Source organism: Trachypithecus francoisi, unplaced genomic scaffold (assembly GCF_009764315.1).
Source record: "Trachypithecus francoisi isolate TF-2019V2 unplaced genomic scaffold, Tfra_2.0 Lachesis_group1, whole genome shotgun sequence".
Taxonomy (NCBI): Eukaryota; Metazoa; Chordata; class Mammalia; order Primates; family Cercopithecidae; genus Trachypithecus; species Trachypithecus francoisi.
This window is the reverse complement of record NW_022681454.1, coordinates 151,706,746-151,722,016: the sequence shown is the minus strand read 5'-3', so window position 1 is coordinate 151,722,016 and position 15,271 is coordinate 151,706,746. Positions and strand designations below refer to the sequence as shown.

Below are 15,271 nucleotides of genomic sequence, written 5' to 3'. Positions count from 1 at the left end.
TAGGCAAACTAAACTTATTTAGTTACCCATATTATTTTCTTAAAATATGAACTACTGTGTACATAAAATCTCATATGCAATCCATTCTTAGAGCTCAAATGTTACTTGCTAAATATAAGACAAATAAGGACCCACATGTCATTAACACATCATTGACCAAATACTATCACTTTAAGGAGCATGAAAATCCAAGGAGTTATTAATATTCTGGTGATTTAAAGCTTCTAATTATTTGGGGATACTAAGATTTTTAATTTTTGTCCTACTATTTTCAAGTTTCACGGGAAAGTGAACCATTCTTGGAGGTAATGTACTACCAAGTCTTGGAAAGAGGATGAAATGCTCTGAGATTGATGAACTATCAGATACTAACTAGTAAGGGCAGATACTATTTTTGATTTTACCTAAAAGGCCTGGAAGAAACTGAATTTTAAAGTAGTTTAAAGCACAAAATAAATTCGTCACAGTGAAATCATCATTCTACATTTTCTGTCTCCTTATTGACCAGTCCATTCACTTAATTACACTGCTATAGCATAAAAAATTATTGTCTACTAAATATTAAACAAGAAGCAGAGATAAGGGCATGATAGGCTGAAGAAGACTAAGTAGAGCGTTTCAGAGAGATTTTTCTGATTCTAAAAAAACAGGTAAGAAAAAGAAGAGCTAAAAATCAATGTAACATTAAAATTTATTTCAAAGCCACATTAAAAAATCTGTATTTAGGGACATCATGTGGCAAAATTATGAACTGCTACTAACATTTAAGAATGGAACATATACACACAATTTCTAATGTCATCTGATATAAAGGGAAATTTTTTAAACCATTTTTTAAAATATAAATTAAATAAGATCAGACAGATTAATACAGCAGTAGCTGCTATTAAAACTAGTTTATTAGAAGGAGTATTTTAGGACTGTATTAACCAAAGACATTAGGAAGTTATAGGGTAAAGAATCAAGCATGATTATATAGATTTATGAAGTAAATAAAATACAAAGGATCACTTTCAACAGTTAATAAACCTAACTATGGGACAGATACTCCCCACATGGCATGTTTCGATACACATCATTATTTTCCTAGATCCTCTGTTACAAAAAGAAAACTATTTCCAAACTTTTAAGTAGTTGCCTTGTTTTATAAAAATCTTGCTTTTGGCTGTAGTAATTGGTTAGCAAATTCAGAGAAGAAAATAACCGGAAAACAATTACATGTCATCATGCAAATAAAACAGTTGATTGACTGAATCTTTTTTTTTTTTTGTCCAGCTATTCTGCTGCGAAATAGGCAGGCATAAGCTTTGAATTCTATAAAGGAAGGGATATTAAACTGATGGATTATTTCTTGCAAAAGCAGCTCTTGGTTTTAAACTATTTGAACTCAAATATGTATCTCTGCAGACATAAAATATTTTAAAGTATTACTTTTGGTTCTACATAGGATTTTTGACCATATTTTAAATGAAACCATAATCTTCTTAGAAAAAAGATTCCTTAAAACTTACTAAATAAAATGCTGATATTTTAGATCTGAGGACACTGAAGTCCAATGACGAAACAATTCATTTGCCATTCTAAGGTCACACAGTTTCTCGATGGCTGAGAAAGGATTCTTAATTCTTATACTTTTATTCTAGTAATCATTATTCTAGTAAGCTGCTTCTCTCACTGTACTAACTCCATAATATTTATGATGCATTAATACAAGTGTAAGATGAGAATTATAATACTAGATGTTCATTCAAATGGTCTTTCAGGAAAAAAAAGTAAATTTCAAGAGCAATACAAATACATTTTCATGAGGACTAAGCCCTCACAGAGGGTCAAAGACACATAGTTGAGTTAATGGAATTTTGGTCTCACCACTTGGTCTTATGAAAACGAATGTGTAAAATGTTGATCCTGATACCTATTTCTCATTTAAGTAGGTGAATTTTAAAAGAAATTTTGCAAATTACCTTTGTTCTTTAAAATACCAGTTTGAATAGTATCATCAAAGTTAGAGCTGTAGTTAAAACTGGAAAAAAATACTCTTCTGAAAAGTATTATTTTTCTTCTAAGTATAATTTATAACTCCATTATAATATCATAGAATCATTATTTCATGTTTGGCTTAAGTGCCTCCTAGAACTATTTCTTAAGTTAAAAAAAAACCTGGAGAAAGTTTCTCTTTATTTCAAAGAAATGGTTTGGAATATTTTTATCGGAAATTCTTTTATTTTTGCATTTCTGCTCATCAATCTGGAAATAATAATAGCTCATAAGAAAAAAAGCACCAAATATTTTTCAGATTAAAACTTCTCACAATAGTATACTTTCACAAAAGTGTAACTTTCAACAAATTTACAAGTGATAACAGAAATAAAAGATTCATTTGAATAAAAGGATAAGCTAACAGTGACTATCATGTTTAGTATATACTAAATACTATTCAACTACTAGAAAAAAATGCAAGACTCTACTGATGTACACCATTTCAAAGTCAAATATAAGAAGTAATATACAAGTCCATTACAAAATGAATATTGAAAAAAGTACAAAAGATATTGTAAGAATGAATATTCACACACAAAATGGTCCACGCACATCAAGATGGATTCATTTAGGAAAAAAATATTTGCTCAGAGGAAAAGCAGACATATCCAACATAGTTGCACTAAAAAAAAAAATGCAGAGTTTTAAGAAACAGGACTAATGAAATTTTAATTAACTAATGTTTACATCTTTTCAACTCCTTTAATTCCTCCTAAAATCTCACTGAAATCATCAAAGCAAACAATATACAGAACTACTTGCCATTAAACCACCACCATGCTATTTTTCTAAGAGTAGTTTGCTCACGTTGTGTCCCTCTCTGACCACAAACTCTACAACTGAGGTAAGGGAAGCATACCTTTTTCCTCTTGTACTCCCAAAATAACCTATGCAAATACTTTGTGTATGTGCCCTTCATCACTAGACTGTGACTCCTTAAACAACAACAACAACAAAAAAATGTTTTATTTATCTTTAGCTCCAGAATGCTTAGGAAAGAACACTTAGCATGTAAGAGGCTTTCAAAAAAGACCTGTAAAAAACAAAAAACAACCTTAATCATTTATGGTCAGAACGACAGTACACAAACCAGATGAAATTAAATCAGTGGCACAAGTTAGTTTGTGACAGGTTCTTCATCCCTGTTTTAAAAAGTTTCAGATAGCCATACAAGTAAGAAAAAAATACCACTTGTATCAGTATTACACAAACATAGAAGAGATGCCCTGCTTAAAATTATAATATCGAGACCATCCTGGCTAACACGGTGAAACCTCGTCTCTACTAAAAATACAAAAAACTAGCCAGGCGAGGTGGCAGCGCCTGTAGTCCCAGCTACTCAGGAAGCTGAGGCAGGAGAATGGCGTGAACCCGGGAGGCGGAGCTTGCAGTGAGCTGAGATCTGGCCACTGCACTCCAGCCTGGGTGACAGAGTGAGACTCCGTCTCAAAAAAAAAAAAAAAATTATTTGCTAACAAATTATATAACAAGGTGAATTATCAATACAGGTAAGACTACCTTCCTCTTTCCACTAAGTATTCTCTAGGACTTTCTTCTTCAAAACTCTAACTCTCCAGGACGTTCCTTGATCTCCTTGATTTTGTTTATTCCACTTCTACAATGCAAAGAATCCTCCAAAGAAAAGCAGTGGCAATACTGAAAGACCCAGATTCAAAACAGAGTTGACTCCTAGAAAGAGCAGTACTATTCGCCTTGACAGTTTGCTTTATTAGTAACAGATAACGAGATTGTGAAAATAGAAAAGGCTTATTTAAAAGTAAGTGATACTGAATGACCCAAGATATCTCCATATAGCAAATATTTAATATAGAACTTATCTATCCTAACCTTCAAGTCTATATTTGGTTTAGATCATTCTTGCATTGCTATAAAGAAATACTTGAGACTGGGTAATTTATAAAGAAAATAGGTTTAATTGGCTCACAGTACTGTAAGCTTTACAAGCATGGTGCCAGAATCTGCTAGGCTACTGGGAAGGCTTCAGGGAACTTTTACTCATGGCTGAGGGCGAAGCAGAGGCAGGCACATCCCATGGCAAGAGCAGGAGCAAGAAACAGAAAGGAAGAAGTTGCTACACACTTTTAAACAACCAGATGTGGCGAGGAATCATTCACTATTGTGAAGACAGAACCAAGGGAATGGTACTAAACTGTTCATGAAATATCCACCCCCATGATCCAATCACCTCCCACCAGACTGCACCTCCAACACTGGGGATTACACATTTCAACATGAGATTTGGCAGGGACAAATGTCCAACCTATATCAGGATTCTACCCATTAAACTCATTTACTATCCTACAGATACAGATCCCTAAAAATAACCCAGTAAATACATAATTTCTTATCCTGCTGGTTAGGTAATGAGTTTTCAGTGAGATAAGAGAGGTCATTCTTTGCCATTATGAAGATGAAGATAGTCTCTAATTTTGAAGTAAGTGAAAAGGATAAGGAAGGTTCTATTTTGGCATTAACCCCAACTTCCAGCTTTTCTTTTATTAAGGGTATTATGCTTAAAATAGAGCATGCTTTAGATAGGACCAAATATTTTAAAAATTGATTTCAAAGACCTGTAAACCCAGAACTTTTGAGATGCTAATAAGATCACTAAATGCTCACCAGAAGTAAACTCCATGACTTCTAGTTCCCATGTAGATGCCTGTTCTCCCTAAAAAGACATACTTTTTTTTTTTTTTTTTCATAACAGCAATGATGGCCATTTAAGCAAATGAAGCCTAATTCTTTTCTTTTATTTTTCAAACTTGGGAAACAGAAGTGGTAACACCAAAACTGTGTGGATACTAAAAGTACACTCTTAAAGCGATCTGAAATATTAATTTTTAAAAATGACTGTTTATATCACATATAATAGTAAAAGATCATCAAAGTTAAGATTGGATAATTCTCAAAATAGCATCAAACTGAAAGGGTTAAAATAAGGATACTGAGGCAAATTCTTTAAAAAAATTACTATCCCCAAAGAAAATACCTTAAAAACAGTAGTTAAATGCATTCTCTAGAAAATTTGACTTCTCAAATTATTTAAGAAAATAGAGCCAAAAAATTACTTAAAAGGTAAGGAACTTCATTTGAGAGACTCTAGGAACTAATAACAACCTCTCAAGACTTCAAAACAATTCAATCCTTGTACTACGCAAGTATTTACCATGATGTCAAGAATACACCACTACCACCAATTGATCTCAACTCTGAGCTATTCGATGAAACCCTATGACCTTTAACTAAAAGAAGATGTAACTAGAAAGGCATTAACCTTTTAAAACCCAGAGGCTCCAACATTAACAGAAGGGAAGAAGTGATCCAGAAAACTGCTTAGCAACACTCAATCTACTCTTAACCTGCCATGTGGCAACATGGAAACTTCTCGCTGTCTACAGCTCCTGGCCCTACTTTAATGATCTCTGAAGGGTTGATATTTGTTTTCTGATCAAAGTTTCCTAGACCCCAGATCTCTAGCTCTTTTGCTTCCCTGAATTCTCTTTCTCCTTCTCAGCTGCCTAAATGTATTTTCCTGCCTCTAACTCAACAATCTTCACTTACATAGGTAGTCAAGCACCATAAGGATTTCTGTGTTACTGTCCATAGACAAGACCTCAGGCTTTGTGTACTCCACTGAAATAGAACCTAGGGTTTTGTTTAATCTTTTTTTTATATGTGAATTTTGCTTACATTATATTAGCTGTTCTGATACTGAATACAGATTGAGGAAATACATAAAATACAAATTGTTCAACTTTTTATTAAAATTAGCTTTGATACAAGGTTGATAAAATCTGGAATAGACCACTAAAGCAATCTGCATGTGCCCACTAAGGACTTCATTTATTGATGCTACCTTGATCACTAATTAACTATAATTAAGTTGAAAATATTGTACCTGATTAGGTGTTTTCTTAGGGAACTATAGGTTTGTTTATGTTATCTAGTTAACTATGGTAATAAGGGAGTTAAAAGCTCTGTTTCCATATAGAATCTGAATCTTCATTATAAAATGGGCAAACAATGTCTACATACAAATTTGCCATAAATTAAACTAACATGGCTATGTTGTAAGAATTTTAGAAGTTTAAGTTAAACGTGTAAGGGAATGAGGGGGGCTAGAAATTTTTAAAATCTTTCAGTATTAGCATGGTAGATCAGACACAAGTACCCTTGGAAGAAACTTGATCAGCAACTAATTAACTACGTCCCACTCCAAAATAATATTTTGACCCATTTTTCTCTAAGAAACTTAATTTGAATTATTTGCTATCTACCTAATAATTTTATCTTTAACTTAAATGGTCTTTATTAAAAGTAAAATTGAATGCTTCTATTTTGTACATCAATAGAAGTAAGAACTAAGAATTTATTAGCTTCAATGATGCTAAATCCCCAAATATCTCCAAACTAATAATTGAGGACACTACTTAAATGTGTCTTCAAGCGGAACCCTACCTTTAGTCCCACAAGTTTTGTTGTTTGTTGATATCTCCAAAACAGAATCTCCTAAAAATATTCGTAATATACTTCGGGAGGCCAAGGAGGGCGGATCGCCTGAGTTCAGGAGTTCGAGACCAGCCTGGTCAACATGGTGAAACCATGTCTCTACTAAAAATACAAAAATTGTCCGGGTGTGGTGGCAGGCACCTGTAATCCTAGCTACTTGGCAGGCTGAGGCAGGAGAATTGCTTGAATCCAGGAGGCAGAGGTTGTAGTGAGCAGAGATCATGCCACTGCACTCAAGCCTGAGTGACAAAGCAAGACTCCATCCCCCAAAAAAACAAATCATAAAACTATGGCAGTGGTACATAAGCAAGCTTAAACAATATATAAAAATTATTCTCCCTTCTGATAATGTTTTTCTTTTTTGACTGTTTTCTCTTAAACTTGAGAATATGAATTTTAAATACATATAAGCTTCTGTACTGTGGTTCTGCAACCATATAAAAAATAATTTTCAGGCAAGAGTTTCACAATTATAATCAAGAAACAATGAGAACTCTCAAAAGATTTTTCTCTTTTATTTCTGATTCTCAGGAAATCACTACTCTTCCAATAAATATTATTTGGGACACAAAGTAATCATCAACTAAAATCTATAGCTGCATTAAAAAAAAACAGGTTGTGGGGGCAGGGGAGGCTAAACTAACAGTAAAAAACAGCAAGCAGGAAAACACCATAGTGATATTATGTCTCTTCCTTTACAATGTCAAATATTTAGTTAGCATATCTTTTTATGCTTTTGCAAAACCTTTCATAATTACCCTTCAAACGTTTTAAAGAAAATTTACTGTTTGAAAAACATGAAGCTAAAAAAGAGAATGGTCACAAACATCTCTTACTGATGCTTTTTGTCTTTCATGAGTGATAATATAAATTTCCAGATTGGTGAGCATAAAGCTGTGTCTGCACACTACCCATCTGAAATCCCACTGATTTTACTAACTCCCTACCCCTGCCCCTCAAAAAGATCATTACGTAGACTTCACCAAAGATACAGGGACACTCTATTATAAATTGGCTTAATTAACATATCCTGTAACTTATACAAAAAACTCTTTATTTCAACTGAGAATTAGTCATTAAAAAAACAATAAATTAATAAAACAGGATTATGAACACTGTAGTAAGTCAAAACCAAATTTTCCCGCAGGTTAGGTAATGCTTAAAAAACTAAACGTAGGTCATGCGCAGTGGCTCACACCTGTAATCCCAGCACTTTTGGAGGCTGAGGCAGGCAGATCACAAGGTCAGGAGATTGAGACCATCCCGGCTAACACAGTGAAACCCCGTCTCTACTAAAAATACAAAAAATTAGCTGGGCCTGGTGGCACGCGCCTGTAGTCCCAGCTACGCGGGAGGCTGAAGCAGGAGAATCACTTGAACCTAGGAGGCAGAGGTTGCAGTGAGCCAAGATCGTGCCACTGCACTCCAGCCTAGGTGACAGAACGAGACTCCATCTCTCAAAAAAAACAAAAAAAAGCTAAATGTAGGAAGATTTTACAGGGCACGAATTTCAAGAAAGTTATGACTTTATAAAACTGAGATAAAATTTATGTTACTTACCACTAATGTTGAGTTCAAATTAAATGAATTAAAAAATAATCTACATATTTCCTAATTTCATATTTTACACTGCTTAAAGTATTTTAAAACTTACCCAAATGAAGTAACGTAAACTGGGCTGCCAGTTCTTTTGCATCTTCTAATGTAGTACAGAGTTTGTCTGGCATGAAGTAACTCTGGGATCCATTTGCAATAGCAGGAATAACTATCTTATAGACCAAGAGTACTTTCCCATCTTGACTTGTTGTTGAATATAAATAATATTCTGGTGGTGCCCAATTATTTTTGTTGCAGTAATAATCCAAATGCATTACTGCAGAATTAAAATGATTGGATTTTAAAGAATACATACTAATCGGAGTAAGCTTTGTTCCAGGATAAAAAGGGTAAGTGCATCTTTCAACTTCAGGCGGACTTGGGCTATGCTGACCATTGAGACGAGCAGGAAGAGTTGGCAGCTTGCCTAGAGTTTTTGGGTGGCTCTCTTCTTTGTTAGTAAACACAATCAGATTTTCAGAATTTGGACTAATCTGACCATTAAGATGCTGTCTCCAAGTGTTTTCTTTATTTACTGGTTTAGCTAGTGTTACCTCAATACTTGCTCCATCAATGTATTTTCCATTCATAACAGACATGGCAGCCACTGCATCTTCTCGGTTGAAAAAGTGAACAAAAGCATAATCTCTAAGTTTCTTTACTCGTTCAACTGCACCAGGCTTAAATTTATTGAATTCTGCTTTAATTGTTTCCTCTGTAGTTGAGATCATTAAATTTCTTACATAAAGAACTTTAACTCTCTGCATGGTTTCCTCATCCACTTCTTTCTCTGGGTCAGCCCAATCTACCTGAATGGTGTGGCCCCATAGTTGGAATGTTCCTGTAAAAAAAAATAATAATTTGAAGAGAATTAAAATAAAGAATAAAAGTTAAAGATGTTCAATAAAACTGTTTCCCCAGAGAAGCAGAAACTCAACTACACATCAATAAATTAGGTTAGCATTTGTTTCCTATTCACACAAAAATTTTTACTAAACAACTAAAACTTACTATGTAATTTAAGAGTCAACAGAACAAATACACTTCAAAGATAGACTTTATCAGAAGAATTAAATGTTGCCCTTTGGATTTTTATTAAACAACAATTAATAGCTCAAAGTGTATACAACCAGCAAAAATATCATAAATCGGACTCATTTTACAGGAACAATTTCTTGTCTTTTAGAATTATGTGATTTATTTTACTTCATTACTCCAACAATTCTTTACTCCTCTTTAAGTGGCATTATTTATTTCAATATTGATCCCTGATGTACTATCATTTCTCCATATTTGTAAAAAGGTTAATACTGAAAAACAACCTTTAAAAGAATCAGTTTACCTGGAATTAGCTTCCTTCTTGCCATAGCAGCAGCTCTGTGAGATTCATATTCCACAAATGCAAAACCACGATTTTTGGTCTTATCAGTTGCACTTGGATAAACAATGACGTCTACAACTCCTTCTGTAACTTTCTTCATTTCATCTAAAATGTCTTCTTTCTTCTTTTCCTTGGGAATAGCTCCAATAAACAATCTACAATTATCCAAGCTTACACACACACCAATAAACTTCCCTGGTCGAATTTCATAATTATTAAGAATTCTGATGGCTAACTGGGCTTCTTCTTTTGTAGTGTACATCACAAAAGCATAACCTCGATTTTCACCACTAAATTCCATCATAAGTCGAAATTCATATATCTTCCCAGCTCTTTCAAATACAGGAACTAACTCATCTTCATACATATCACGAGGTATTTTTCCTACAAAAACTTCACAGCCTCTAGGTGGAGGTGGACCTTCCCAACCTGAACAACAAAAATGAATAGGAATAGACACATAAATTCGAATCAGATATTTGTACTCACTATTCAATCATATATTCATTCAACAAATTTGCTGTGCTATGTGCCACTCACATTTCTAGGTATTGGTGATACAACAGTGGACAAAATAAAGCCCCTTCCCTTATGAAGCTAATATTCAATACAGAAGGGAGATAACAAGTGAGTGATAAGTGCTATGAAGAAAATCAAGGGAGTGGTCAGGCAAATCTCTGGGTACATGAGATTTAAGCACAGACCTGAATAGAATGAGGGAGTGAGCCATGAGGATTATCTGGGAAAAGGGCATTCGGAAAGAAGAAAAAGCAAGTGCTTTACACGTCAGAGCAACATAGATTATGGAAGCCTGTACAGTTAACATGTACTTGAGAAAGGAAGAAAGTGGTAAGTGCTGCGGCCATTGAGGTAACCAGAAGACAGATTTTTATTTTAAGTGTGATAAACTGAAGGGTTTCGAGCAAAGGAATTGTACTGGCTATTGGTAGAAAAGTCAAACATTCTATTTACCTGTTTTCATTTGGTTTTCTAGTTTAAACACCACTCACCTACTAAGTGCTGTTTCAAATTCCTCCCCAGATGATCTCTTTAACACCTAGAGTAGCACCCTTTTCCCTACTTTCCCAATCCTGACTTCTTTCTCAACCTAGCCCAGCTTCTTTCTCAACTGCTTCTTAGATGAAGAGCAGGGCTGAAAAAATTTAAGGGTAAGACATGAATAACATTTATAATCTAACTCTTTCTCCTCAACAGTAAAAACAAATGTCTTAAAGCAGTTGCAAGGAGAGAGCTATTTTTTGGAATACTTGTGGGGATACACATCTGATCTACATGACGAGGTTAAAGATTAAATTTAAAAGACTGTTAACAAATCCACACCTGGAGGAGGACCACCAAATTTCCTTTGTCCATTTTCCTGAACCATGTTGTAACCAGTCTTTTCCATCAAAGCAAGTAATGCTGCTTCATTCTGAGTACCAGTTCGAACTTTACTGCATCCATTTGTTCCATCTATATTTTCTTCATTCATGGTTGCAGTTCCTAAAATAAAGTTTAATAACACTGGTTAAGTTTACAACAGAATACCAAGAATCTATATGGCATTTCTCTGGGTTGCAGCAAAACAAAGACAGTTGTGGCTGCCATGTTGGATTAGCCTTCACTGTCCTCTGAGGTTCTGCCCCAAAGCTCTTCCCTACAGTGGAAACTTGGAAACTTCTTTCAATGTCACTGACCAATTATGCAGTACCTTAGAAGGCCTAAGCTATAAGAAAGGGACACAAACAATGAAAAAGAGAAAGGAACAAATAATGGAAAAACAAAATTATATGGCATATCTTCTGTCACAACTTTACCTGAGAGTCTCCTAAAGAACAGGAAGTCCCCCCAAGTTGGCTTTTATGAAAATGGGAAAAAAAAAAAAAAAAAAAAAGAAAATGGAATATTCAGAAATGATAAACTCTCACTGCTAAATTAGGTAGTCTTTAAGTCCTTCCTAGTTTTTTTTTTTTTTTTTTTTTTGAGACGGAGTCTCGCTCTGTCGCCCGGGCTGGAGTGCAGTGGCCAGATCTCAGCTCACTGCAAGCTCCGTCCCCGGGGTTTACGCCATTCTCCTGCCTCAGCCTCTGGAGTACCTGGGACTACAGGCGCCCGCCACCTCGCCCGGCTAGGGTTTTTTTTTTTGTATTTTTTAGTAGAGATGGGGTTTCACCGTGTTAGCCAGGATGGTCTCGATCTCCTGACCTCGGGATCCACCCGTCTCGGCTTCCCAAAGTGCTGGGATTACAGGCTTGAGCCACCGCGCCCGGCCTAGTCCTTCCTAGTTTTAAAATATCTGAATTTTTGCTCTAGAGTAGTGATTCTTGGTGACATATCCTTTCCACTCCCACCTTCATGACAGACTCCACTATGGAGACACTAATACTCTCTTCTGAGTGATAATGAATATAGCTACAAAAACATCCTATAATACATACTACAAACATACAGTCTTTTTACAGTGTTTAAAGCTGTTTCCAAGCTATTTTTATATTATATCCAATGTAGTAATCCCGGAAAAAAAAAAAAGGCAAGAAAGTAGCTCATGCACTCACAGAGTTTAGTACTTCCCTAAACCTAGTATCTCTAAGCCCAATTTTCTTTCCTAAGACTCTCATTTATCAAATTGCCCAATGAACGTAAGTGTTGAAAATGAGATATTCATAAAGCACCTCAAATTCAACATATGAAAAACTGAGTATAATTTTATCTTCCAAACCTGTTCCTTTCTGTTTTACCTCATTTCAATGATTCATCCATTCAACCAATAAATGGCACCCCAACAAACATTATTTCCTCTCTTCCAAACTCTCACAACCAGAAATCTGGGTATTATCCAGAGTCCTTTGATGCACAGCTCATCAGTCACTAAGACTTGAAGACTTTATCAAATATTTATTTCATTTTTTGGGACAAAAGTCTCACTTTGTCACCCAGGCTAGAGTGCAGTGGTGTGAAGGTGGCTCCTGCAGCCTTGGCCTCCTGGTCTCAAGTGATTCTCCCACCTCAGTCCCCCAGGTAGCTGGGACTACAGGCACAACATGCTCAGCTAAATTTGTATTTATTGTTGTTGTGTGTAGAGACTGGGTTTCACCACATTGCCCAGGCTGGTCTCAAACTCCTGAGCTCAACCAATCCACCCACCTAGGCCTCCCAAAGTGCTGGGGTTATAGGTGTGAGCCACTGCACCCGGCCCTAAATATTTCTTGAAATCAGTCTATTCCTGTTCATCCCTACAGCCTGTTCTCAATTATTTCTTACTTCAATTACTGCTAGGTTCCTAAATGTTATTCCAACTTTTAATTTTGTTGCCCTCAAACAAAATCTCCATAATGCTGTCAAGGTGATATAAAATATGTATCTGCTTAATTTAAACTTCTATTTCAAATCAAAAATAAGGAAGAAAATGACTAAATTATTAATTTTTAAATCAGGGAGATCCTTCTAAAAAATAAGTTTAAAAGCTTCAAAGGTACCTGGGAGTTTGAGGCTGCAGTGAGCCGTGACTACACATCACTGCACTTTGGCCTGGGCAACAGGGCAAGATCCTGTTTGAAACAAACAAATCTCTCAAAAAAAAAATACATTAATAGATTTTTTTAACTACATAAAAATACTTTAGAAGGCAAAAAAGAAAAGTCCACAAAAACTAAGTCAAAAAAATTACACATAAAAAATGATCTGAAACATATCATAAAGAGCTAATTTCCTTAAAATAAAAAGATTGGCATGGTGTTATAAAGTGCAGACTTGGGTTAAAGACTGGCTAAAAACTCTGAACCCTGGTTCTTCGTTTACTAAGCTCTGACTTTGGACAGATTATTTAGCCTCTCAATGCCTATGTTTACCTGTCTATAATAAGTAGATAATATTAGTTTCTACCTCAGGGTAGAAGGATTCGGGGGATTCAAAATAAAGGGTTTAAAATAGGTCTTAGAATATAAGCATTACACATGTATTTCCTATTATTATTACCTAATAAAACAGTAAGAAAAACAAACTGCAGAGCCTGCAAATTCAAAATCTATTCATTTGTTCAATAAATATTTATTAAGCACCAACTATATTCTATGTACTATTCCTTACATCTGGGATATTATTAGTAAACAAAAGGCCAAAGTTTCTCCCTTGCATAGCTTACACTCTAATGGGGAAAAAAATAGCAGACAATAAAAAAAATAAGCAAATAATAAGAGGTAAGAATACTTAGGGAAAAAAGGAACAGGAATAGGGCACATGGGTCAGTGGAAGGTTGACAAGGGAAGAGAACATGCAAATTTAAACAAGAAAGCTAGTGCAGACTTCACCAAAAAGGTAACCTTCCAGCAGAGAATTAAGAAGCCTACCCATTCAGCTATCTGGGAAGAACATCCCATACAAATGGAGAAACCAAGACAAAGCCCTTTTATAAAGCTGTACCTGGTATTTACAAGGTTAATAACTTGTAGGTAATAAGTTAGGTAACTTCTTATAAACTCCAGCTTTTACTATGAGTTAAATGAGGAGCTACTATAGATTTTGAACATACGAGTAATAGGTTCTTTCACTGTAAAAGGATCATCTGGCTGTTACATGGGGGAAGTCAGTAGAAGGGCAAAGGTGGAAGCAGTGAGACCACTTAGATGATTACTACTAAAATCCAGGCAAGAGATGATGGTGGCACGGGCCAGAGAGGTTGAGGTGGAAAGGATAAGTGGTCTGACTTGAGATATATTTTTAAGTACATCCAATAGAATTTTCTGACATACTGTGAGATAAACAGGCAAGTGAAGGATGATACCACAGTTCTGGCCTAAGCAACAAGGAGATGAAGACTGAGTAGAACTAGTTTTAGGGGTAAGATCAGAGTTCAGTTTTAGGTATTTTAAATTTGAATATCAAACAATCACTCAAATGCTTTTATAAGACTCTGGCAATAAATGTTAAGAGATCAAGAAATGAGGCCATAAGAAATAGAATGGACCGTGCTTCTAGAAAGTACAATGCACCATCCGAAAAGGGCAGCGGCTACTAAACTCCAACAAACTAATACAAGAGAATCCAGCTTGCCTCCAGTTATACCAAATTTTCCAATTTTTCAAAATCTCTCAATATTTAAAAACTGAAAATTAATTTAATTGTAAAACAGTAACGAAAGTGCACAGACCAAACAAAACACCTGCAGGCTTCCTATGGTTCAAACTCTGGGCTGCATGAGGGCAAAGACCACTTCGGCCTTGAACACTTTCTCTAGTACTCTAGTACCCAACATAGCCTTGGCACACAGAAGGTACTCAATAATTATCCGCTGGGAAGTCCACCAGAAGGGAAAACTTAAGACTTCATACACGGCTAGCACGTATGCATTACTGAAATTATCCTTTTAGAGGGAAATTTGGTAACAGTTATCAAAATCTAAAATGCACATATACTTCATAATTACTAAAAATTTAACCTACAGATATAACTGCAAGAGTATACAAAGATGTAAGAGTAAGAATGTTCACTGAAACACTGTATATAGAAATAACAGTCTAGAAAATATCTAGCTGCTCTTCAGTAGAGGATGCATCAAAAATCAGGATACGACTACACAAGGAATGTTATGCAGCTGTTAAAGAATATCATAGATTTGCGTGTACTGATATGGAAAAATATTCAAGAAGTATGTGAGAAAGAGCAAGTAGGAAAATACATTTACTTTCATATTAACTGTGTATGTGTTCTTGTAAAGATACACATGTA

The 15,271-nt window shown here is 35.1% G+C and overlaps 1 protein-coding gene across 2 annotated transcripts in view; it reads right to left on the bottom strand.

The window, feature by feature from the left end:
* RBM46 (RNA binding motif protein 46) overlaps positions 1 to 15,271 on the bottom strand; it is a 49,552-nt gene that overhangs the window by 21,594 nt on the left and 12,687 nt on the right. For both annotated transcript variants that reach the window (XM_033215544.1, XM_033215543.1), the window contains exons 2-4: positions 10,889 to 11,050; positions 9,509 to 9,976; positions 8,225 to 9,007 (exon numbers count right to left, since the gene is read on the bottom strand). In XM_033215544.1, coding sequence (XP_033071435.1) covers positions 8,225 to 9,007; positions 9,509 to 9,976; positions 10,889 to 11,039 — 1,402 coding nt within the window. In that variant the 5' untranslated portion in view covers positions 11,040 to 11,050. The remainder of the gene's footprint in view (positions 1 to 8,224; positions 9,008 to 9,508; positions 9,977 to 10,888; positions 11,051 to 15,271) is intronic.